This window comes from Platichthys flesus, chromosome 10 (genome assembly GCF_949316205.1).
Source record: "Platichthys flesus chromosome 10, fPlaFle2.1, whole genome shotgun sequence".
Taxonomy (NCBI): Eukaryota; Metazoa; Chordata; class Actinopteri; order Pleuronectiformes; family Pleuronectidae; genus Platichthys; species Platichthys flesus.
In genome coordinates, this window is record NC_084954.1 from 23,775,476 (window position 1) to 23,800,461 (window position 24,986).

The window sequence follows — 24,986 nt, forward strand, 5'->3', positions numbered from 1 at the left end:
AGAAAGCTGTTCTTATTAGCAAAGACAGGCCTGGGTGGCTCTGTCTGATAGAGATGGATGCTCTTGCGATGGCTTTACACACACACACACACACACACACACACACACACACACACACACACACACACACACACACACACACACACACACACACACACACACACACACACACACACACACACACACACACACACACACACACACACACACACACACACACACACACACACACACACACAGATCATATTCTGTGTGTGTATACCGTGTGTTATGCTGGTCTAATCTTCTGTCACAGCCCAGTTGTAGGAAACGTGTCACTGACATGCAGAGGATATGCCAACAGGATATGCCAACAGAAGTGAAACTAATTTCAATTCACCCGACGGGCATTGCAAATAAGCACAGGCGATTTTCTGTTAAAATACATTTTACACTGGCTCGGATGTGCAACTTGCAGACAAGGAATACTTCTCCCCTTCTCTTGGAAGTTTTTGCAATTATGCACTTTAGCTGGATGAATCCACAGAGAGCCAAATTATCAGCATGTTGACGAGTGAGTGTATCTGTGAGGTTGGCTGCTGCAGGGATTAAAGCATGTGAGGCAGCAAATGTGGAGCTGATATTCAAGTCCTCAGTAGGATGTCCGGAGGAAAAAGTGAGAATACAAGATTATTTATTTCATCTTGTCTGTGTTTTGTTACTAGAAGAAGACTTCACGTGCTGCCTCAGCCAATCACTACAAACAGACAAAGTTTGGGAAATGGTGATTGTGGGTTGGTCCTGCATTTGAGTTCAAACTTGAATGGAATTCCAATAAATATGGTCCAGTCACAAACACATTTTTTTTTCTTTTTTTTAAAGATCCATTTATTCATCCCAAACACATGCACAGACATGCAAAGGCACACTCATGCAGGTAGGGAAATTTAATCTCTGCTTTTAACCCATCTGGTGCAGGACACACAGAGCAGTGAGCGACCATGTACGGCGCTCGGGGAGCAGATGTTGGGGGAGTAAGGTGCCTTGCTCTCTTGGATTTTTGGACAGATCAATCCAGGTTCGTCTTTTGTTGTCTGTCCGTGGAGTCGAACCAGAGACGAACCAGAGACCTTCTCTGCCCATAGTCCAAGCCACTAGACCACAATTAAAATTACTGAAAACATTTAAAAATTCCACAACTCAACAATACATTTGTAACATGTTTTAGACATTTTATTTGGTGAATTTACATATTATAATTTTTAATAATTATATAAATAAATCAAACACTGGTTAATGATCTTACCCACAAACCAAGTCATTTTCAACTCGAAAAAAACAAAACCCATTGTCTGAACTAACATTATCAATCTTCAATAAACTTCACACAAAACAGGACATGACAATAATGATCCCTGTGGTTTATGGAATTAAATGGAAAGGAGACTAAAAAGAAAGTTGAATTAAGAATTTGGACGTTTATTTTTTTCACCAACTTTTTATACACCTCTTTTCTGATTTGTTCTCTCCACCTCTCCTCCTCTTCCACAGTTGTCTTTTGAACCTTTCCTTCTAAGCTTTTCAGGCCTGTCTGCTTTTTTTTTTTTGGGGGGGGGGGTTCTCTCCTCTTACATCATAAAAAGTCTACAATATGTATTTTAGGTTACAGGTTGTTCCCCCCTTCATTTGTAGTATAGTTTGCTTTCAGAATTTCAAAACATCATCTGAGCAGCCTCTGACTCTCTGAATATGTCAGCAGATCTTCCAACAAGTGCACTTTCTGTTCTTGGCAGTGACTGTATGTAAAGATGGATGGCACATCTCCACTTCTTAAGTGAATATATCCTGGATGGTACATAAATCAATGTGAACTTCCTAAAATGACAGAAACCGTCTCAGGTGGGCCGGAGCTGCTCTTTTAGATATTTGGAGAATAGCAGAATATACACTCAAAATTATCTTTTCACTTTCGATGTTTGTTTGTCGAAAATGTCTAGCGTTTCTGTTCCTTTGGACCAGGAGGGAGGAGGTGGGAATATAGACTAAACTGCAGCCATCCACCAGGGGGTGATGGAGAGGATTTCGCTTCAGTTTAAGAAGTCCTTGTGTTGTTGATCGTTATACACAGTCTATGGTTCTTTGTACACAAATTCAGCTTATGTGGAGAGAAAAATGAATACAGATATGAGAAGAAGTTGATTGAAGAGGGGGTGTGTCATTTGTCACATCCTAGGTGATATGCTAAAACTGACACTGGTCTCCCTTCTCGATCCCCTACATAATTAATAACCTGTTTATTGCTGTAACTCATTTTGCATTATCAGTGACAAGTACAGTTGACTATACAAGCCACAAGTTTTAGTCTGGACAGCCAGAAAGACAAATGTTTTGAATCTATGAAGGAGACACACAAAACCATTTGCTGATCGAATCCTTTCCAAAATGCTTGTGTGGACAGAGATTGACAGAGAAAACGCTGTTTTCAAAACAAAACTTCGTCCAATGGATGTAGCCTTAGAATTGTGACAAAGTTTGTGAACTCAGATCCTGCAGCAAATCCTTCTGACATGACTCTGACTTTACAGCACTGTTCCTGAATGAGACAAACGTGATACGACAGGTAGGTCCACAGATCATCTGCAGTTGTGACACACAGTGGCTAATGCACAAAATATGTTTTGGAGGGGAAAAAACAGTGTTTTAGACAGTTACATAGTGCTTTTACTTTGTGATGCTCAATTTACTTTGTGATGCTCATATGGGGATGTTTTCATCCCCATATGAAAACTGCATAACTGTAACCAAACAACAGACGTTCAACAACTGGTATGAAGTCAACAATACAGCGTGAATGTTTTCAAGAGTGGCCGAAGATGACTGTGACTGCCTTTCATAAGAACAAAGCACAGGTTGTAAATTTGGTGTGACATTGAGATTATTTAGCCTGAAAATGTGCGAAAAAACCAACGGTGATCTTTTTTTCACTGATTAGAAAACAAGAGCTCACAAAGTATATATGAGACAAAGATGGGGCAAGACAAAAAATTGAATTCAAGCCAGTTTCTGAAGAAAAAAAAAAGGCATGGTCAGAGAGGAAAGACAGATACGCAATAAGTCAGGTTCTATATTAAACCGACCAACGCAAATCACATCAACGCTTCTCAGTGACAGGAAGAGAGATATCTCACTGTCAGTGATCACAATTCAGTTCACGACACTGAAACCAATAGTAATACAAACTTGTGTGTAATGAGTGTACAGTATTTAACCAAGATACAACAGTAACAATGAAACAGTAAACATAACCCGTTATAATATAATGACAATAACAAGGGTGTTATTGCACCTAAAACAGATGCAACTTGACACAAACTGCATTCTGAGGTATTTAGTTAAGGAGTGCGGATGAATAAGTGGTCCAGCTTCTTCCAGAGGTAACATTTGTATATATTATATTTTTTTAAAATTAAAGTGAAAACGTGGGGAACTGTTTTTTTACTGAAACTGAAATGAGATGGATGAGAATGAGAATCTCATGTCAGTGTATGGTGCTGGTGTCAGGAACGGCTCAGTGGCTTCAGTAATGTGCTGGAACTTACTTAACTTATTACTTGACAAACTGCAGTTAATCCACACACATTATTTCTTCGAGCACCATTTATGGCTGATTTTAAACTCATGCACAATAAATATTGTACATAAGATAAATTTAAGAGAGAAATAATTATCTGACAGTATGTTCTGAACTTAAATAATAGTAACAAATAAAACAAAAATTGACTTATCTTAAATAAAAGAAACATAATTATGATATAATCATGAGAAAAACGACATCAGCCCATGTTGTAAAAGTTGTGATCTTGACAGTCCTGGTGTTAAAAAACCTCAGCGTGTATTGGCCGTGTGTGTGTGTGTTTGGGCACATATTTAAATGTTTTATTATACAATGTTTTACAAACCAGCCAGTAGTCATCTTTTGCGATGTGTTGCTGATGTTCCAGTCTGAAGTCCATGTGTGTCAGTGCAGAAATGGCAGCAGAGTAGTGAGCCAGTGTACTGACATGAAGCTCTTCACCCACAGAAACAGTTCATAGAGAGTGAGTTTCCCCAGGCTGAGAGATTCAGCCAACTTTATCTGCAAACGCCTCCTGCTGGACTGAGCCTTACTCTTCTTGTGCCTGTCGACAAGATCAGCAGAAGGACCGGGAACAGGTTAGACATAGTTTGAAGAGACTGGGTTTCTTAAAAGATGCTCTTTATTTCAGTGAGTGAAGTTAAGACAGCTGTGTGCAACATTAGTATATTTTATATGACTTGCTTTGTACTTTTATCTGAGTTCATTTAGGGTAAGGACGTTTTCTCAATTGAAAGTCCGGACCATCGTCAGAACCCAGGTTCATGTATTTTTTATATTGTACACATCGTACCACTTGATTTGATTAGTTTGGTTTCACATTGTAATTTAAGGAGCACAAAAAAAGTTTTCATATGACATACAAACTCCCTTCAATCACCACCTATGAGGGCTGCGTCTACCTGTACTTGATATTAATTGGTTTGTTGACAGACATGCATCTGACGTCAACGTGTTGTCAATTCAGCTAAAGTGCATAGAGGAAAATAGGTTTTCCTTTGAATGGAGCAAATGACTGAGCTTGTTCACTTTCTTACTTTTGTCACTACAATATCATCATGGTATTACTAAGAGCAAAATTAACCTCATCGTTATATTGTCAAAGACTACAGGTGACCCTGCAAGAATTAGTTTTTGTTCTTCTATTGTTTAATGCTTTCTCAACTTCCCCAATTTGATCTGAAAGTACAAACTATCCCCCCCAAAAGTTCAGACTACATATGATCGAAATCATGGTTTTTATGATACGGACCAAAACTTCCTCTTTTGTCCAGCTTAAATTGTGGTCAGTTGGTCCACAGTGTGGGTCAAGGCACCTTTCACACCTGTTATTGTGGTTCAAAACTTAAAGATCCGGACCACACAAGGTAGGTGTGTAGCCCCCTAAATTATTTTATTTCTCCTTGATAGAGATTTCTCATAATTAAGTAAAAATGTCCAGGACTCTCTCCATCTATATAGTTGTTATTATGTATGAAACACATAGTGTTGACAAGTGATAACCTATTTATCCAGTTTTATACTGTACACAGAGCAGATCATCTGATGACGAAAAAAGACACAGATACCTCAACCTACTACATATAGGAGGAAATCTGAGCAGGCACTGTACCCTCTCACCCATTAACAAGAAACAGGCTCCTATTTGAGTCTTGCCCATGATTCTTCGGTGTTTGGGGCAGTTCAACTGAAAATAAATTGTTATCAGAACCAGAATAGTTGGTTTCAAGATACACCAGAAAACATAAGGTTTTCAAGTGGGAACTGTGGCAAAATCAGTGGGTTTGTCATATTCTACAGATTTTAAAGAGCTTTATTGTGAATTACGCAACCGTCTCTGTTGATGACACATCTTTAATTACAGGGGTTCTGCTCAAAAAAGAGCAATGGGGAAAGAGCTATGGGAGACCATGTGAAGTCCACACACAGGCCCATACTGGCAGGAAGATAAACACATTCATCTACCTTAATCTTCCATTTTCAATTTGGTCATGAACATAGGAAAGTAAAGGTGCAACACACTCCTGAGACAGGTTAGCACATGAACACAGGATTAGTTGTCAAAACGGAAACAGAGCAGCAGATTGTACATATTGCTGGAGATGAGGTGGCACCACAGTATCCCCTGGTGCCTGTATTACATTACTACCCATGGCACTACAATTGGTTAATATTTTATAAGATGTACTTATTCAAACAAGCTCTACCACTGTCAGCAGAACCGCACCAGGCAAGAGACCGTCTGAGTGTGTGTGTGTGTGTGCGTGTGTGTGTCCACAGCCCTGTCCCTCAGCCTTCAGCTGTGAGCTGAAGTGACAGTCCACATCCCTCCTCTCCCAGCCTGTAGTGGCAAATTTCAATTTCTCTTCCAAAGCCACTCACTTGTCAGCTTAGTTTGTCTTTAGTTGTGACACATTTCCAATTTCACCATTTCACTATGAACACATGTATAAGTCTCACAAACTGATGAGTGTTGATGTTTCACTACAGCCTTCAGTTTGTGAGCTGGGACATTATGAAATGTCCCTATAACTGTAGAAGAATAATCACCTAAAAATGGTCAAACTACTACTGACTTTATTCCTGTTTGTTAGTGTTCAATTTGATATGAGTATGGTGTAAAAAGTTGGAAATGTTTCACTTAATCTGAGTGAAGCAGAAAACGTCTTTAACCATTTAACCTAATCCTCAACACCTAGAAGCATCACTTTGCTGTGATTTGGGCTGCAGTATTAAACACATTTACACAACTATAATGGCACCCAGTCGAGCACATACTTCTGTCAAGGCCCAACAGTTCAATTATTAAACCACATTCAAATTCACTAGATCCAGATTTTAATTTTACTCATGAAAATCTGTCCCGAACACATTCCTGATTTGTTTTAAATCAAGATCTCTGAATTATTCTAAGGGAAATAAAACAAATGTTGAAAAATCTCAAAATGTTAAAAAAAGGTGAAATGATGGTGCCGATCTGCCCCCTGATCCAGATCCGCAACATAATTTAACAGGTTTTTCCCTGACCCATACCACATCGGTCTACGTTTCATTTGAATCTGTCACATCATTTTTGTGTACTCTCGCTAACCAATAGAAATAAAACTAAACACAGATGAAAACATAACCACCTTGGTGGAAAATAAAAAGAGGCTGAAAAGTAAAAAAAGCTATAAACTTCCTGACCTGGCCAGGGCACGTATGCAGCAGCGGGACATGTTGATGAAGGATGAGGAGGAGGCTCTGGTCTGTAAGGTGGTCTCAATGCCCCTCAGCAGGTCATTGGTCTTCAGCAGCAACAGCATCTGACGGGGCACTCGATTCAAGAGCTCGCTGATCTGGGGCAGGTACAGAGCTGCGTTCGTCCGAATCTCAACATCCTACCAAAGGAGAGAGACAACGAGCAAAGTTTTTTTTTTTACATTATTAATAATCATATAAAGGCCATGCATTTGCACAATCATTGATCTGATGTTTTCTCTGATTATGTCGGACTAGTTGTCTCTGGGTGAATCCACAGGCCCATCTGGCTTGATTACTCTGGGTCCATCAGACCCAGAGGAATCAGCTAGAAAACATGCTGATCACCATTATGTACTAAAGCATTTTTTTGTGTTTTTATGATACATATTTTGATGCTATTATTTTGTCATCATTACTAGTGGGTCAGACTATTCTTTTTTTTTGTCTGATGGCAAGTTTAGCAAGGACAAACAGGAGAGTCTGACAAGATGATATCTGCCTCCATGATGGCTATTTTGTTTCTTTTGATTCTGAATATGGCTGCTTAGGTCTCCATGTGAATGTCCCTCTGCCACTCTGTACTCACTTGAAAGTCCTCTATCAACCGGTCTAAATGACAGCTGATGTTATGATAAAAGGGAAGAAAATATTTTCACTGGTCTGAATTGTTTACATTACACACTGGGGACACAGAAGTCCTCACATTGTAATGCCTCTTTAGAATATCTACTTGACTGTCGAATATGCAATACTAAAGTACAAAATACTGATATATATATATATATATTACTAAATACTAATATATATATATATATATATATATATATATATATATATATATAAACTGACAATATGAATCAAGTGAGAAGTAGGGTCATTTTCTGACAGAGAAAAGAAATAATGTGTTTCATACCAATCCGACAGTATCTGGTTGTAGCAACTATAGCTAAAGTATGATCCCATTTAGGCAACTCCAAAAACGTCATTGAGATTCAGGAAAGTTGATGGTCTTAAAATATTTAAAAGGTCAAAGGTGACTTGAAACATCATAGGGGGCCAACAAAGTTTATATTAAATCAAACACCAAATGGAACTCTGGACATCAACCTGGGTTCCTACTGTCAAAGTGCTGTGACATCCCTAGCATGTGATCCACAGGTGGCATCTGCAGGTTTGTACAGTGACATGGGATAATACCTGAATAAGAGATCTCAGCAACAGAAGAGATCAATTATTTTTTAGGAAAAATAAATAATTTACATAAGACTATACATGTTTTGGACACATTAGCAGAACGCTTACAGCCCACGCCACATAACGGCTTCCATTATCATATAGCCTGTTTAGAAAACATTAAGTAAATACAAGGACCATCCAAACTTTTTCATAGGCTTGATGTATATGTATTTACCTATTGTGTGTGTGTGCGTGTGCGCGTGAGACAAACTGTCAGAGCTGTCATTGCAGATAAACAGAGTGTTGACAGGCACAGAGAAAGACAGACAGCAAGTCAACATCCTGACACATATAAACTCTGTCTCTGCTCTCTGTCTGTCTGCCTTTGTCTCATGCCCACAGGAAGTGATGTGAATGAACAACACTGACGCAGCAAACAACATCTGATTCAACGGCATTATCCTCTACCTACAGACACAAACACCAGTCCCAAGAGGGCTGCATTGTGATTTGATGTCTGACAGACACAAAGGAGACACACATATACAGTATTTACTTGTGACAAAATGGCTCCATGACTGTACTTTTTGATATGATTTCAATATCAAAAGGGTTCAGATTTATTACAAATTCTCTGTCTTTGTATAACTGCCCATGACAACTTCACTTATGAGCCACACCAACATCAACATTAACTATACCTAGCTCTCAATCAATTGTGACATTTTAGTAATTTGGAGCATTTTAACCTCGGTTCAGTTTATTTTTACACTCTCAGTGAACCGACAAACTACAGAGAATGTTGACTGCATGTGTCTGGGTCTGGAGCAGTGGAGCAGAAATCAGGAGGGTTGTGCCAAATTCCTCATTGCTAATCCAAGCAATACCATGGTTCATTCTCTGTCTAGCTGCAATTACCTCTACAAAACTGCCACAGTTTATTTACGTCTGATTAAACTGGGATAAAATATCCAAATAAAGAGATCTGTAATCAGATATAATCTTATTAGGTGGACACCTCATTAAACACAGCCTGTTAATACCAAAATGGTAAACAAAATGGAGGAAAACCACCTGTATGGAAACAATCAGTATTTTATTCTACAAAGCTTGGAGGGTCTGAGTCAGATTGAATCCTCAAGCTGGAGAAAGCAGCAGGTGATCAAACTATCGATCACAGCTATCAATCAACACCCACATGGCAAACACATTCACAAAGTAACGTTTTAGTACGTTCAACTTAATGCAAAGACGCAAATAGCTACAAACTTCCACTGGGCAATGCTTATAGGAATTTACCCATCCACGCAAGTTGAAAATATTTAAAAATCTGTATCATGCGTTGCCAAAATTATCAGCATTTACATTTTTGTACTTCAGCATGAATCAGAATTGAGGTATTGTCACCATCCATTGCCATATGGAATTGTACAATTCTGCTTTTATAGACAACAAAAAAAAGACTTGAAGAAAAGTCAGCAAATAACTAGAACTCCGATGATTCAATCCTTATTGGACAGCTCTAAGTACAGGTATGAATGCATCAAAGGCATTTTGAGATCTGATCACTGAGACCACATTCAGCAGTCACATTCTTTAAGCAGTGTGTGCTAATGTGTTCAAGGTCACATTGAAGGACCACCTACTCAACTGACTTTGTCTGCAAAAGAACAGTAATATGTACTCGCTTGCGTCCGCATATAGCTGAAGCTGTCTTTGTCCACAACATCTGAAGAAGAAAAAAAGGACCAGGGCAACGACCACCTTAGGCAAATCCATTTGCTTGGAACGTGCCATGGAATAGATCTAGTCTATGTTGATTTGATGTATGATTATTTATTGGGCCCTAACCCTTATTTACCATAACTGACAAAACCAAAATAAAAAACCGAGCTACCAGGCTTAAGACATACAAATTCAACATAATACCCCATCACAAACACCCAGCCCCCACCCCATCCAACTCCAAATAACAGGGGGCTGTGTGTTCTGAAGAGCTCTGCTGAGTCCTGCTTGGGGAATAACAATTACTAGCAATTATAGGAGGTTGGTTAGCAGCCCTCACAGCTGTCAGCAGGACAGAGAGAAGGCGACAGGGCTCTCATTTGCATCTGAAAGCTTCAATAAGGACATATTGTATTGCGAGTGATGCGATAATAGGCTGCGCAAAAGGCAACGCAAATGCAGTTGGGGGGAGGAGGAATCTGTGCCAGTGATTTTTCTTTTCTCCCCAGTGTAGCAGAGAGTTGGCAGAATGATTTAATTCAGCCGCCAGCAGATATTAGAAAACTGTGGGCAGAGACAGGGGAAGAATATCAGAATCTACAGTACGATCAGCTGTAACCAATGGCATTCTGATTGGGAAAATGCAACCGTGCACAGAGCAGTAAATGAATTGCACTAAAGAGATGCAAATCTTCCCTTGCACGTGGTACATTTTTCTTTTTTCTTCAAAATTTCAATGGTGTAATCACTCAAAATTTCTAATAATAGTAATAATAATGTTTCATGACTTGAGGATGTATGGCCAAATTAATGGTGAGGCAACTAAGAATCAAACTTTGCCTCTACCCAGACATTTCCAATGTTGGTGCTGGGTCTGAAGCTGAAATCGATCACGTCTTTTGGACCTGCTGAGGGTGATGTAAGGCTAACAATATTTTGTGCATGATATATCCAGCATTCTTTTTTTTTAATTACCTTACGTAGCAGATTATTATTGACATGAAACACCACTTGTTTGTTTACTTTTGTTCTCTTTTGTTGAACTATAGGAATTAGTCTTGTGGAATATGGAAAAAATGCTGAGTTTAGAATCAAAATTGGAGAGCTGCTTTCAGACATGCACTCCAAATAATGTCCTGAAATTATCTGGAGGAGCTCTATGTGAGAACACAAATGTCTGAGTCCGTTGCTGTGGACATTCCTTGGAGTTCCTCCTGCCAGACCCAGAGTAAAAACATAGCAAAAACACAATGTCCAAAAGCCCATGTACAAATAGTAGATTATATATAGATTATCTAGTAGAGGCAGCGCAATGAAGTGGGGCCGTAGAAAAAAAAAGAAGGAAACACATAGAAAACCCCAAAAAAGTGTCAACTTGGAAAGATGCTTTTAGTGATAAGAGCCAATGCCAGTTTGACAGTGCGAGCCAATGCCAAAGGCTATGTATTTTATCATTTATTTTGCATGATGGCAGTTTTTGCAAGAGGTACCTGTCTGTTCTTTTTCACTTGTTATACACATTGAGTTCTAAAAGGATGTTTCACACAAGATGTAGTCTTGCAGATGAAAATCATGAATTGGCCCTAAATTTGAGAAAACACCTGGTTCTATTTGTGAAAAAATCTGTTTTCAGTGACTGGAAGAGAAACATTCATAAGAATAATAAATGTTCCTGCATATGAAAGAAAGGCAGGAAAAAGCCAGAGCTCTAAAAGCACTCAACATTTTCTGCATGTGACTGCATTAACACTAATGGAATTCATCCCTCACTTGATGAAGCAGGAGTTAAAAAAGATCCATGCATTAAGTGGATAGAGAGGACACAATGAAAAGAGGCAACATAAAGATGAAAGGAAACAGCACATGGAAAAAGAGGAAAAGTCAGAAGAGATGAAAAAGACAAAGCAAAGAAGATGAGTGGTTGGAGCAACAAAAATGTCTTAAAATGTCTTTTTTTGCTCTAGAGTGCTGGACAATCAACAAGTATGTGGAAGAAGAAGGCACTTGAGTGGATTCTGCCTAATGGTGTGTGTGCGTATAAAAACCGGGGACATAAATGACAAAGATGGCCTACATTGAAGTGCTTTCATGTCAGCTAAAGAAGAAGACAGAGGGAGGGAGGAAAACACAACTTACACACATTCTCACACTGGAATACTATTATGCTGAAGAGTGCATAAAATTCCTTAAATAATGTGAAACGATCCAGCTTCTTTGAAAGAACATGATGGATATTTCCCCCCATGAAGCCACCTTCTTAAGCTGTTTGTCCTCTTATAGCCTCTATTGTGTTGTGCTGCATAAATTCATGAATCAACAAGATAATCAACTCATTTTACCTTGCTATTTCGTCCATACCATGATTTGCATTAAATAGCATTTTGGTGTGTCAATCCACTTCCCCACTATGACAATCTGGTCAAATGCCTGAATCTGAATAGCCATAATTCTGTAAAAAAATGTCATAAAACATCACCGTTTGATGTGCCCTACATCAAACGGTCAATACGGGCTGAGATGATGAATAGAGAGCGAATGGAAAAAATCAGGAGGACCAAGGGAGAAATTAAAGAGCAGTAAGAAGTGGAGACAAAGAAGACAGGAAATTAAGAAAGAAAGTCAAATCACTGAGCTGTGAGGAAAATGAAGGAACTACACATGAAATCACACACACACACACACACACACACACACACACACACACACACACACACACACACACACACACACACACACACACACACACACACACACACACACACACACACACACACACACACACACACACACACAATTCAGCAAATGTTGCTTATTTTACTCTGTGGGGTAGTAAAATATCAAAGTGGGGGAAAAATGTAAATTCTGAATTATGTCATAGGAGAATGTGAAATGTGCTGATCATTTTTCTGCTCCTCAGAAGAGGGATATGATTTTGATGTGAGGAATTTATATTTTAATCATAGAACTAACCAAAGTAGAAACTAAACTTTTGGCCCCAAAGCTTTAATTCAATATGAATCATTGGGGATTGTCCCAGTTTACCACTTAGCCCTACCGATTGGCCCTACCCCTTCGTTTTGATCGTGGCTGTGGAGTATTGTTGTCCCATTTCTCTATGTAATCTAGTGGTGGTAGAAATTCTCGAACGCGTTATGAACGTAGGAAGTAAATCAACGTCTATATATCTTAGTTTAATCCAGTAGCAAATGAAAATGTAATTGAATCGCTGTGAGAAGCATTTCAGGAAAATCGCTATTCATAACTTCAAAACAAGCATGTAAACAGTCTGAGTGAGACAAAACATGTCCAGCAGTTGAAACTGCTATTAGTTTTAAAAATTAAATATTTAAAATGTAGATGTAATGAGGGATTATTAATATAATGTATTCAACACAATTATCTCCTTCAACTTAATTCCATAGTTATTATATCATATCTATGACTCTTACTGTCTTCCCACTAAATCTAAAGCATCATGTCCACCGAGAAGGGTTCAATAATTCATGTGCAATAAAATAGATAAAACATTTTAAAAGAGCTTGTTTCATCAAAAGAAAAACTTGATAATACATCATATCAGAGCAACACAGATTTTCAACAGCTTAGACACTCATAATGGTGAATGTACAAAAACACACTTTATAGGTCTATAGCATAATGTGGATGAACAGGTATTTGTGTTTTTGGTGTCTGATGGTGTTGACACAAAATAAGTGATGGCAAAGCAAAAAGCACATTTTGTTAAAATAGAGAAATGTTGGGAGTTTGTCTCAAAGCATAACCTTAGTAGCGTAGTAGACGGTAGATGAATACATGTAGCTTTCAATATTGAATCCTGTTTTGTCCCACTTCTCAAGACTCAGTGATGTACATGTTTGTATGATACTGATATTGTATTTGTGGTTTACTTGTCTATGTTTTACATTTCTGAATATTTCAACATGACAGTATTATGAATATCCTTTTACTGGCATGTCTAATTTTCCAAACATATCAATTTCCTTTTCAGAAATACTGAAGAAGACATGAGGTGTTATTCATGTACTGGCCACTGCCCAGTTCTGCCTTTCCCTGCCCATCATGTGAGGTGCTTTTGTCAGCTTCAAAATGTTGTATAAGAGTGGTATAAATAAACTCGCTCTTGAGAACAGATGGCGTTGTGGAACCCCTGTGGGCAAGGGATACTGAGGCACACAAACAAGTTTTTTTTGCTGGTGGATTCTAAAAAAACGTAGGAACTCCAATCCTAGTCATAAACACTTATGTTGTAATAATTTTTGGGTCGATTTCTGCTCCACTTTGTGCTGGAAATATTTGCACAACATGGGCATTGACAGGCTGCTGTAACATCCTCTACTCATCAGATGTTGAACTTGATCCAAGGATTTACTCCCATTCAGCCAAAGGAACATTAATGTGGTCCACACTGATGGCTGATAAGGTCTGGCCCCCAATTGGCTTTCCAGTTAATCCAATGTGTGTGAAGCAGCTGTGGATGTCAATCAAGACAAGGCTCCTTTTCCACTGATTGTTTTATGGATGCTTTATGGGTCAATGTTCATCACAGTTGAAATGGTGAAGTAGGTGTGGGGCCACTATGTCACTTTACATCACAGCTCAGCTCTGCTGTTGATGGTAACCATCAACAACAGTCTTAAACTCAAAGGACACTAAAGGATTGGGATAGAAATGTGTTTGTAGCTGAGGTTTATGTTAAAAACTCCAAACCTTGCCACAAATTATTTACTTGCTCATGTAACTTGCTAATGTATCTTACAACTGATGGAGCCTGGGGCAGCTAGTTTCTTTGATACCTTAAATGAACTTGTCGATACATTCATGCATTTATTTACACCCACAGTTGACGTTAAATTTAATTATTAATAGTGCTATGTTTGTTATTAATGATGTTGAATAGTACAAACAGAAGAAAACAATTTAAAGTTTGTTTGTCAATACTTCCCTAAAGTCTGTGAAGCTGGATAATAGTTTTAATCATTTTCAATGGCATTGTTTTTCAAAGCTGGCAAGAATACCTCCATTATATGATTTCAACCTAAGATGTACTCTTGTCCAATTTTATATTATTATTGCTGCTTTTTTGTTAGATTATTTATGTAGAGTCTGATTTGCTTTATGAATCTCTGTAAAATACTGTCTAATATATGTGAAGATAATCTTTTAAATGATTATCACTGCATTCACGTTCATGTTAGTGTGTTAGATCATACCTCAGAGTTTGTGACAGGCACAGAGCTGATGCCAGCATTGACTGCGGTCCAAGAGCGAGCAGTAAGGACGCAGGCAAAAAGCGGATACAGATCTCCGGCTCCCAGTCTGCGGCTGTAACGCTCTACCTTGGACATGTCGCTGTTAATCAGAGCCTGCCACAGCCGACAGTAGTCCAACCGGAAGTCTGGTTTCAGGATCTGGAAAGAGAGGAGAAGGTTGATTTGCTGTTTTTTCTAATTAGAATTGTATCTACTTTACTAATAATAATCATTGGTACTTTGAGCTGTAAACAACAAAGTATTTAGAGTATTTCTATCTGTTTATGATTGAAACATCTTTTCTGCAGTATTTTCCATTCAAGTTTCTAAGTAGCTGAGCTAACATGTATACTTGTGGCTATGAGAATGAACACAACTTGTGATGTTTGCTGATGGCAAACCTATAGCGTTTTTCTACTTCACTGCACTAGTCACTCTTGTTGGTTGGTCATAGCTCCTGCACAGTGGCAGTTGGTAGGATTTTTCTTAAAGTCACACCCTCCTGATCAGTGGCTAATATGTCTTTTGCTGCCTTTATTGCAATGCTCCCATTGGCAGTTCAACCAGGATATAAACCACAACATTAGCAGGACCCATTCATAAAAGCATTGCCCTATAGCCCCTCCTGTGGTCAGATAGTAACTTGAAGTCTTTGTTGCTTCAAGTATTTCCATTTTAACTATGTTGGGAGTTTACATTTATTTGTCATAAATTATACATCTTAGGGTATGTTTTAGGGTACATTCTGCTTTCAATATGTTGACAACAAGGAACATTAACAAGCATTATGATAAAAACATTTTCAATAAAGTATAACTATATATATATATTGAGCATTAATTTCTTCATTATGCATGTGTCAATATAAACATTTGCATTAAATTCAAATGTGCTGCTTTGCTGCTTTGTTTTTACACACAACCCATCTACCAGCTCAGAATTCTGTGCCACTCCCAACACTTACACAATGTGTTGTTCCCATCCTGGTAATATTACAGGAAATGTATGTGTGTAAGTGTGAGTGTGTGCATGTGTGTATTTCTATTTGAAGAGTGGATTAAAATTCTACTCCAAAATGACAGCTGAAATTTGAAGTCATTAGGGAATAAATTGGTGCCATTATGGTCGAAGGGAGATCGTTGTGTGTCTGTGTATTGTGTCTGTATTGTGTGTCTCAAAGATTATTTATCACTACATTCTCTTCATTAATACAGGAACAAGCAATAAACAAACTAATTTCAGACCTGTGGGTGTTTGTAAAAGCAAGTGTGTTAACAATCAAAAAGCATGTGTGTGTGGGTGAGTGTGTGTGTACACAACATGAGAGCACACATACAGTATGTGCCATTATAATTAAGGCTGTGGTGAACCAATCCAAACACAGCACACTGCACTCTGCTAAGAACAACATCAAATTGGCTGTTTATCAAAAAGCTTTTATTCTGCTGCAGCGCTAATAAAAGTGTGTGTCTGCCTGTGAGCTTGTGTGCTTTTCATTTTCATGTGCATCTCCACTGTTTGTTTGCAGCTCAACCTATACACTCAAGGCCTCAGGCGGCAGCATGAAAAATGGATTGCAATATTCGAACAAATTGTATTTTCTTTATGTCTGGGCAGCCTGGAGGTCTCCCACCTGATAAAGGCCGTGATCAAGCAGGACAATCTCTGTCTTCTTGTTCTGGGGACACTTTCGGACCAACACGTTGCCTGGATGCGGGTCACAGTGAACAAAGCCGTGGACGAAGATCATCTCACTGTACATCTTACCCAGGCTCTCTGAGATCTGTAGGTCATAAAGTGAAAAAGTGGAACATTAAGTCCAAAGAGACATATTTTGCACAGAGGCTGTACGCCTTCACTAGCCAATCAAGTTGCAGTTTACATATCTGTCCCAACGCATGTCATTATTAAATAAAAGGTTTAAACATTTTTTTGAGTTATAGTCAACATTGTGTGTTCTGAAGTGACAGTGACCCTCAAATTGTAGTCACACACGTCAACGTTTCATCCAAATTTGAAGAAAGTTTCTGGAGGCGTTTAGGGGAAACTGTGCTTATGAGGGGTCACAGTGACCATGGCCTTTGACCAAATTGTAATCAGTTCATCCTTGAGTCTAAGTGAATATCTGTAACAGATGCAATGAAATTTCCTCCGGACATGTTGGTCAATAATTTTCGCAAAACATGAGGTCATAGTGACCTTGCCCTGTGAGCTTGGACCATCAAAATCTATTCAGTTTAATCTCATCAGTTCAATGAATCTTTTGTCTAAATTACAAGAAATTCTTTCACAGCATTTAACAGACATTAAGATCATAAGGCCGGCTTGGAGGGACAGATGGATGCGCAACCAAAAATATATGTGTCTATCTACAGCTTTGGTGGATGCGGCGACAAAGATGGATAAATAAAAAAAATTACATGAAATAAATGAACAGCTGGTAATGTAAGTGTAAACAGATTGGATTAACATCATTATTGTTATAATAATTTATGAAAACGGGGGAAAACTATGTTTTTCAGATCCCATCCATCCCAACAAACAGGCTTGATATTTTAAATAAATGTCAATACAGATTGACCTTTATTTTATTCTGTTTGAATAGACAGCGGTTCAAAATATTTCAAAACATCTGATGTCAAGGTTAAGCACATATTGACAATAAAGGCTGTCACCATTTATTCAATATCACAAATGTTTGATCATGAGAAAACTAGAAACAAATACATTACAATTCAATGTAAAAGTTTAGTGTACAAGTAAAGCACTTTTATTGCTTTTACATTGACCTATTGTACACGTATTATCCTATCAGTAATACTATGTAGTATTTTTTGTTAAAAGTGGTGGAAACTTGTGAGCTATGCAGAACGGAAAGTCACTTTAAAGCATCTAAGAAGAAATATGGGGAAATTAAGTACTTTAAATTGAGCATCATAAATGGAAATATCAAAATTCCCCACTTAACACAACTCTTATTATGAAAACAACTCACAGATCCAGGATTCATATATGTGGTTGGTGCTGAGGGTGGCAGTTCCAACGAGAGTTAACTGTTTCTCTGTCTTTTTACTTATTTACATTCCAAGAAGTCTACTGACAATTATTCTGTTCACTGAACATGTCAGTACCATTGACAGTATTATAGAAAGTGGAAGCTCTGGTGAGGATTTAGTTGCTGGCACCCGCTGCTGTCTTTTCACAAACTTGGCTGTTTCCTCATTGATCTTTCATTAAAAATAATCTACGTGTTTATGCCTGTCCTCCACCAAACCTTACTATGGTACAACTACAGGAGGGGGTGGCATGAGATAAACTATGCAAAGTGCAACAAAAAAACACAACTGGTGGATGGAGGTTGGAGTTAGTTTGGATTGAGTCTGGTAAAACAGAGACAGAAGGGAAACTAAGGGACATTACAATACTATACTGGGGATGCCATGGTTGAACTGGTTGAGAAACCGTTTTGTTGTAAATGTCAGTTCGGTAAATATATACATCTTCCTCTTTCTCCCATGACTCAAATGTCAAAATGCTGGTAACAGGTTTTATAATTTTCCAGCTCTAGACTTAGTCAGAAGACTAAGAGTGCCTGTCCCTTCCTCCTCCGACACTTTCGTTGAAAATGAGGTCAGACAACATATTTTCTCCTGTCAAAATGAAATTAAGCCCCAATATTTATCTGTAACCAGACATATTAAACAATGTTAAATTTAGGTGTCAAGATTTCTTCACCGTGTGAAGAAATCAATGCAAGCGTAATCTGTATCAGCTTCTTTCTTCTCTAGTAATAATGGCTAGGATTCTGTGACTCCTTCATGATCTTTTTATTAGAAAGCCACAAACAGTGGTCAAGAGAGCTCAAAGACGCAAGCAAATTAAGAAAATATCCCTGCAAATCCTCACAACAACTGAATATAAAATCTAGAATTAATGGTTTTATTGCTTGTTTATATTAGTGTCACATTACAGTTAAACATTTAAACACTCAATATTTATCTTTGATAGCTACCACAATTTTGTACTAAATGATAGATAGGAAAAATATGTAGTCACAAAGGTGTAAAATCTGGTTACAAAATGAGTCATTACATTAAGATTGCTATTTCCTCTTTGTTAATTTTAGCATAGCTGAAAACTAGAAATAGACTATGTATGTATACAGTCCATCTCTCTCTCGCACGCACGCGCACGCACGCACGCACACACACACACACGTTTAGCAAGAAAGCTGACAAATTATCTCAGAGGAGTGGGTAGACACTAATGACCATTAATTAGTGCTCTACAGATTGTCACTTGGGAGAAAGCGATGTACAAACGCACGCACACACACACACACACACACACACACACACACGACGATCATGATTTAACTGCTGGATTGCAAACACAGGGATGAGTGAGATGCACTGTTTCCAACTTTACCATTTGGCCTGCAATATCCTGTTTTGTCCCCCTCATAAAACGTCTGAGGCTGTCTCATCTTCAGTTATACAAGCTGTTTCTCATCTGGGTCTGGAAACTTAGTTTTAGCACTATTTAAGGTCAGGCACACATCATTTCGTTTGAATGAAATACTGAGCACAATAATGACAAATTATCTTTTATACCGGTATTTTTTGTGAAATTGTTTGTAAAAACATGTGACATGTTTTTAGATCTGCAACAGATCTATTACAAGGGACAGAAAAACTTGATCCTGAACACTGTAGTCCTACTCTCAATATCTTACATGCGGGCTCCCTAAACCTTTAACTCAGATACATGCATAATGGCCCACTTACAAAAATCAATGGAAATATCAGTGTTCAGCACTCTTCCTTAACTGTGTGAAGGGATTGATGTTACAAAAATCATTACAGGCCATAACTCCAATGTACTTACTGTAATTTAAAGTTAGCGCCAAAGGTTTGAGTTCTCAAAACAATTTTTTATTTTTTGTTTGTTTTTGCCCTAGAGTTGAGAAATTAAGTATTCAGGGAAAATCTGTTTTTTTCTGAAAACCCCAGGTTGCAGGAGGTTATTACAAACAATGCTCAGGTTTTAAAATACTTTTTAGAGGAAAACTTCTTAATGGAATAATAAAAAACAGCTGTACAACTATTCAGAAATCCATTATACATAACACAGTTAATGTTTTTATGAAGATTTGTTTAATCCTCACGTTTGTGATATGAAATGCAAACTTGATCATTGAAAGTATATAACAAAAATCTGTGCCATTGTCAAGTGTCTCTTATCTACACTATTATTCTATCCATCCTGTCACAGTGTGTTTCATCATATCTCCCCTGCTGATTCTGAATGATTATTGTAACTGCTCGGATTATTAAATGCAAATAATTAATAATTTGTTTGTGGTGAGAGTTTTGTTGTTTTGTTTGTTTCAATCTTTGAGTCCAAGGTTTGAGCACCTTTGAGCACCGAAATTCACCCAGTCAAGTCCAAGCTAATTGCACCAGGTGTAGTGAAATTCCGTATGGACAGTCCTATCCCATTCCAAGGACGTAAGGTAAACAAAAACATAAACAAAGTTCTAGAGGCCTTTGTGTTCATGACCTTTGACATTTGTCTTCCAAAATCAAGGGAGCTAATCCTTGAGTCCAAGTGAATGTTTGCGGATGTCTTGAGATCGTAAAAAGATATCACGTTTACAAGATAAAACATTTGCTTTGTGAGGGCACTGTGACCTTACCTATGAACTATTCCTTTAACAACTACCAAAATCTAGTCAGTTCATCCTTGAGTCCAAGTGAATACTTGTACTAAACTTGAAGAAATTCCCTCAAGGCCTTCTTGAGATATCCTGTTCACAAGAATGGGACAACCGGAAACATAATGGCGCCAGCCACTGGCTGTGAGCAGTGCAAAGGTATGAAGACGAAGTTTTACAAAAATGTTTTTTTGTTTGCTAGAGTAGGAACAGTTGGTGTAGCAATCAAAGGTGTAGTGCAATTTAGCAACTAGATTATGACAAACAGAAACCATATGACTTCAAATGTAGTTTTGCTCAAGGTGAGATGAAAAATGGCTGCAGATTAGTGTGTAAAGCTATGAGATTTAATTTTCCTTGAATTAACACAAGAAACAAACACATTTTTTCACTGTTACCAAGCTGTCCATCATGTTAATACATTCATGATTATTCATTTGATTCCATTAAACTTTGATTGTTGCTCTTTTGATATAATTTAACTGGCATCTTGTTGGACCCTCTACTTCAACCTATGACTGCAATAGATGGTACCTAACTGAAGAATGATCCACCTACAGCTTATTATTATTTCATGAATAAACTTGTTACATTTGCAGAGTAAAAAAGAGTAGTGGATGATAACAAACACAGCAATTTCATATTTTTCTTTTGTCGATTTACTGAAAATATGGTTAAAATTAACGACACATTAACGCTCTGTTGACATCCAGCAATGTGTCCGCTGTGTGTCTAACAATCAGTAATTCCGGTCAATAATCTATTTGTTTGCTTAACCTGTGCACATACACGCTGCCTTACAGGTAAAAGGCAGAGCAGCAGGCAGTACCTCATTGACGTTGATGCAGTGTCTCTTCATGTAGTCTTTGTCGTTGACCTGGCCGCCCTCAGCAAAGTCCATGGTCAGGATCCTCTTTGTTGACAGATCCCAGTGGATTGTGGGAACCTTTGGTTGGAAAGGTAGGGATGAGGGGGAGATGTTTTTCAAACTATTACTTTTAATTTTGTAAATTTTATTTGTGAGATGGTGAGAACAGAAAGTAACATACAAGATAGATAAGGCACAGGTATATGAACGTGATGAAAGGACATACGGACAGAACATGATGCAGTTAAAAGGGTGGTTCACAGAAAAATAATCATTATCTACTCACCACTATTCCGATGGAGGGCTGGGTGAGTCTCAGGGGTACACTTTAGGAGTCTCAGCGGTACAGTGCTGCAGCCAAAGTAACCCCTTCTACAGACGTAATGAAACAGAAAAAATATATAACATGCCTCCTTACTACTCATGTGGTGTCATCCAAGTGTATGCAAGTCCCGACATTCATATTCTACTCAAAATAAGGTAATTTACACCATGCTTTAAGCCTTAAAGTATACTACAGGAAGTGGAGATGCCAGGAGACATAGCCACATGAATGCGCACTCAGCCTGTGCCCTTCGGCGATAGTGTGTGCGCCTCCAATGAGGAAATCAGAGGACATTTAGGCTTAAAACAAAATGTAAATGTAAAAACGTTTAAATCGAATTTGAATGTTGGGACTAATGAACAAATTGGTTTCACCGAACGAGCAGTATGGAGGTGTGTTATGTTTTATCTGTTATTTTGTTACGTCTGAAGAATGGTAAATGGTTTTGTATTTATATAGTGCTTATCTAGTCTTGAGGACCACTCAAAGCTCTTTACAGTACAGTTTTACATTCACCCATTCACACACACATTCATACAATCTTTTTGCAGCACTTTATATTCTATGGGGGGCCATTCGGGGTTCAGCATCTTACCCAAGGAAACTTTGGCATGCAGATGGGTCAGACTGGGGATCGAACCGCCGACCTTCAGGTTGGAGGACGACCACTCTACCCCTCAGCCACAGCCGCCCAGAAGAGGTTACCAATTATTTAAATTGTGTTGGATTCCCGCTTTTTACTCCTGAGACTCCAGAAGTTGTGTGGACTCAAACACTTTACCCACCCCTCCATCGGCAAAGTGGTGAATAGATAATGTGTGAACTTAAATTTTTCGCTGAAATATCCCTTTAAAGTGATCTGTATGATAATGTAATGAGGATATAGGGGTTACTGGAGTAGTGATGAATAGGGTGTGTGTGTGTGTGTGTGTGTGTGTGTGTGTGTGTGTCTGCATGAGTCCATGGTAAATGTCAATGTTTAATGCGCTTGGACAAACTGTTGACTGAAATGAGGAATGCGGAGCGGAGAGAGATGAAAGAATGTGGTGTTTATACTTATTACCTACATACTTACATAATAAATATATATGTTAAATCAAAATGGCCGCTATTACAACATTAGCGCTATACCGTTATTGTACGTTTTTTAATAAAACAATAAGTAAACAAAACAAATTATAAATCAAGCTCACTAATCTTTATCAATTTTCAATAGCAAAGAGTATGCTAATGCACAAAACTTTCCGGTGGGTATTTCATGAAATAGCAAATATATATATAATATATTTAGAAAAAGCTTAATATCAAAAGCATGTTATATTCAAGCCATTACAAGGAACTTTTAACTGGTTATGAAACGGTATTATCTCAATATTGATGCCTCTTTATGAACTACAACAGCAAATGATACAATCAGGGAGAAAATAGATTTTTACAAAAAACTTTTCATATTAAATTTCTTAATGTCTATGGTCCGGTTCGGATTACCTGCGAGATAAGAGCAATGATTTTCGACAATCAGGCTGGAAAAGCCTATGTTTAGGCCGGAGAGAGAGGAAACAGAACCAGAGGAAGCAAGCTGGGCTACATGCTAGGCTAATCCATACAGACCAGCACTCCTTAGTCTGTTCCTTTAGCCTGGATGCCAGATGAACTTAGCCCCGCCCACAACATTTGAGGTCGGGAAGTTTGGTCTGGCATTGGTCCGTTGGGGAGAAACTATGCCAGAACAGAATCTGTTCGGACCAATCAAATTGTCAGGGCGGGCTTTATACGATGATGGACAGATGATCAACAGTAACGTAATCAACCACGTCACCAAAGATATGGGCATCATGGCGATGCAACTCAGCGTGCACGACGAGGTGGACATTACCAGCGGTCGTTGCCAGCTCCTTTTCGGAACCCCGGAATCCTAGCTGTTGAACAAGAAGTGGAGGGACATGCTAGGCTCCGATGTTTTTCAAGCCAACGTAACACCGGGTTCACACCGGACGCTGAAGCGACGCCAAAGCGCCACGTAAGTGCAGCGCCAAGCCTTAATTAACAGCTGGCTCCCATCCACTCCCATGTTAAACGTTTGTGCGGGTCACACCGGAGGCTGAAGCGGCGCGCTGCGCCAAGGCTGCCTAGCACCGTCCAGCGATCGTTTCGGCGTCGAGTCTATTTTTTGCGAGCGTATCGCGCCAGGAAACACACTGAAAAATGATGTTAAACGATATGTCCCCCTCTGCCCATCCACTACAGCCACACAAGCAGTCATAAAGATAAAAAGGAGAGAGAGGGGGTTGTATTCTCCACACAGACTTGACTGGAGAATATGTAATTTACCCTTGATACCCGACATTTAGTGTAGCAAATAGCGGAGAAGTTCTTCAACATGGATGACATTAAATTAATAATTAAAGTGGCGAAGTACAGTGAGTTGTATGATCCTCGGAACATGTTGTATAAAGATAACACCAAAAAAGACAAATGTTGGGACGCTGTTGCTTAATGTTGGAGCAACAATTAAGTATATGCTTTTATACTACTGGATCTAAGGGTGATATTATTAGTGCTGTTGTGTGCTTCAGAGTCCGGTGAGAACAGCCAAGCGCCGGCGTGCTAGGGGTTAGCGCTTACGTCCCGCTTTGGCGTCGCTTACGCGTCCGGTGTCAACCCGGCGTAATAGGTATCATCGTGGATGAATTTCATCTAACTTACAAATGGTAAGAGAAAGTCTTGACTGTCTGACTTAGTAAACAACTCACAATGTCGTGATATGAATCAAATGTTGTAAACATAGTATCATAGGTGTCGATGTAAGTTCGCTTGAGTTCTGTTTACAACAACTATGCGTCGCTTAACATGCGTCACATACTAAGTTGCTCTGATTGGTTGTAGGTCTATCCAATTGAGCGAAGAGGCCTTTTTTTTCCCGGGTCTGTCGAAACACGCCCCATAATCACAGCCCAATGGAGCAGTATCAGACTCGTATTCTGACTAGAATTATGAGAATGACACGGCAGGCTACTGTTCCTCTCAAACTCTGTGTATCTTACAAAAAA

General features: G+C 38.6%; 1 protein-coding gene across 2 annotated transcripts in view; it reads right to left on the bottom strand.

Moving 5' to 3' along the window:
- Positions 1-1,198: 1,198 nt before the first annotated feature.
- The window catches only part of adck1 (aarF domain containing kinase 1), a 79,570-nt gene continuing 55,782 nt past the window's right edge, over positions 1,199-24,986 (bottom strand). For both annotated transcript variants that reach the window (XM_062397657.1, XM_062397658.1), the window contains 5 exons: positions 21,573-21,689; positions 16,661-16,810; positions 14,989-15,186; positions 6,800-6,993; positions 1,199-4,157 (listed from right to left, as the gene is read on the bottom strand). In XM_062397657.1, coding sequence (XP_062253641.1) covers positions 3,998-4,157; positions 6,800-6,993; positions 14,989-15,186; positions 16,661-16,810; positions 21,573-21,689 — 819 coding nt within the window. In that variant the 3' untranslated portion in view covers positions 1,199-3,997. The remainder of the gene's footprint in view (positions 4,158-6,799; positions 6,994-14,988; positions 15,187-16,660; positions 16,811-21,572; positions 21,690-24,986) is intronic.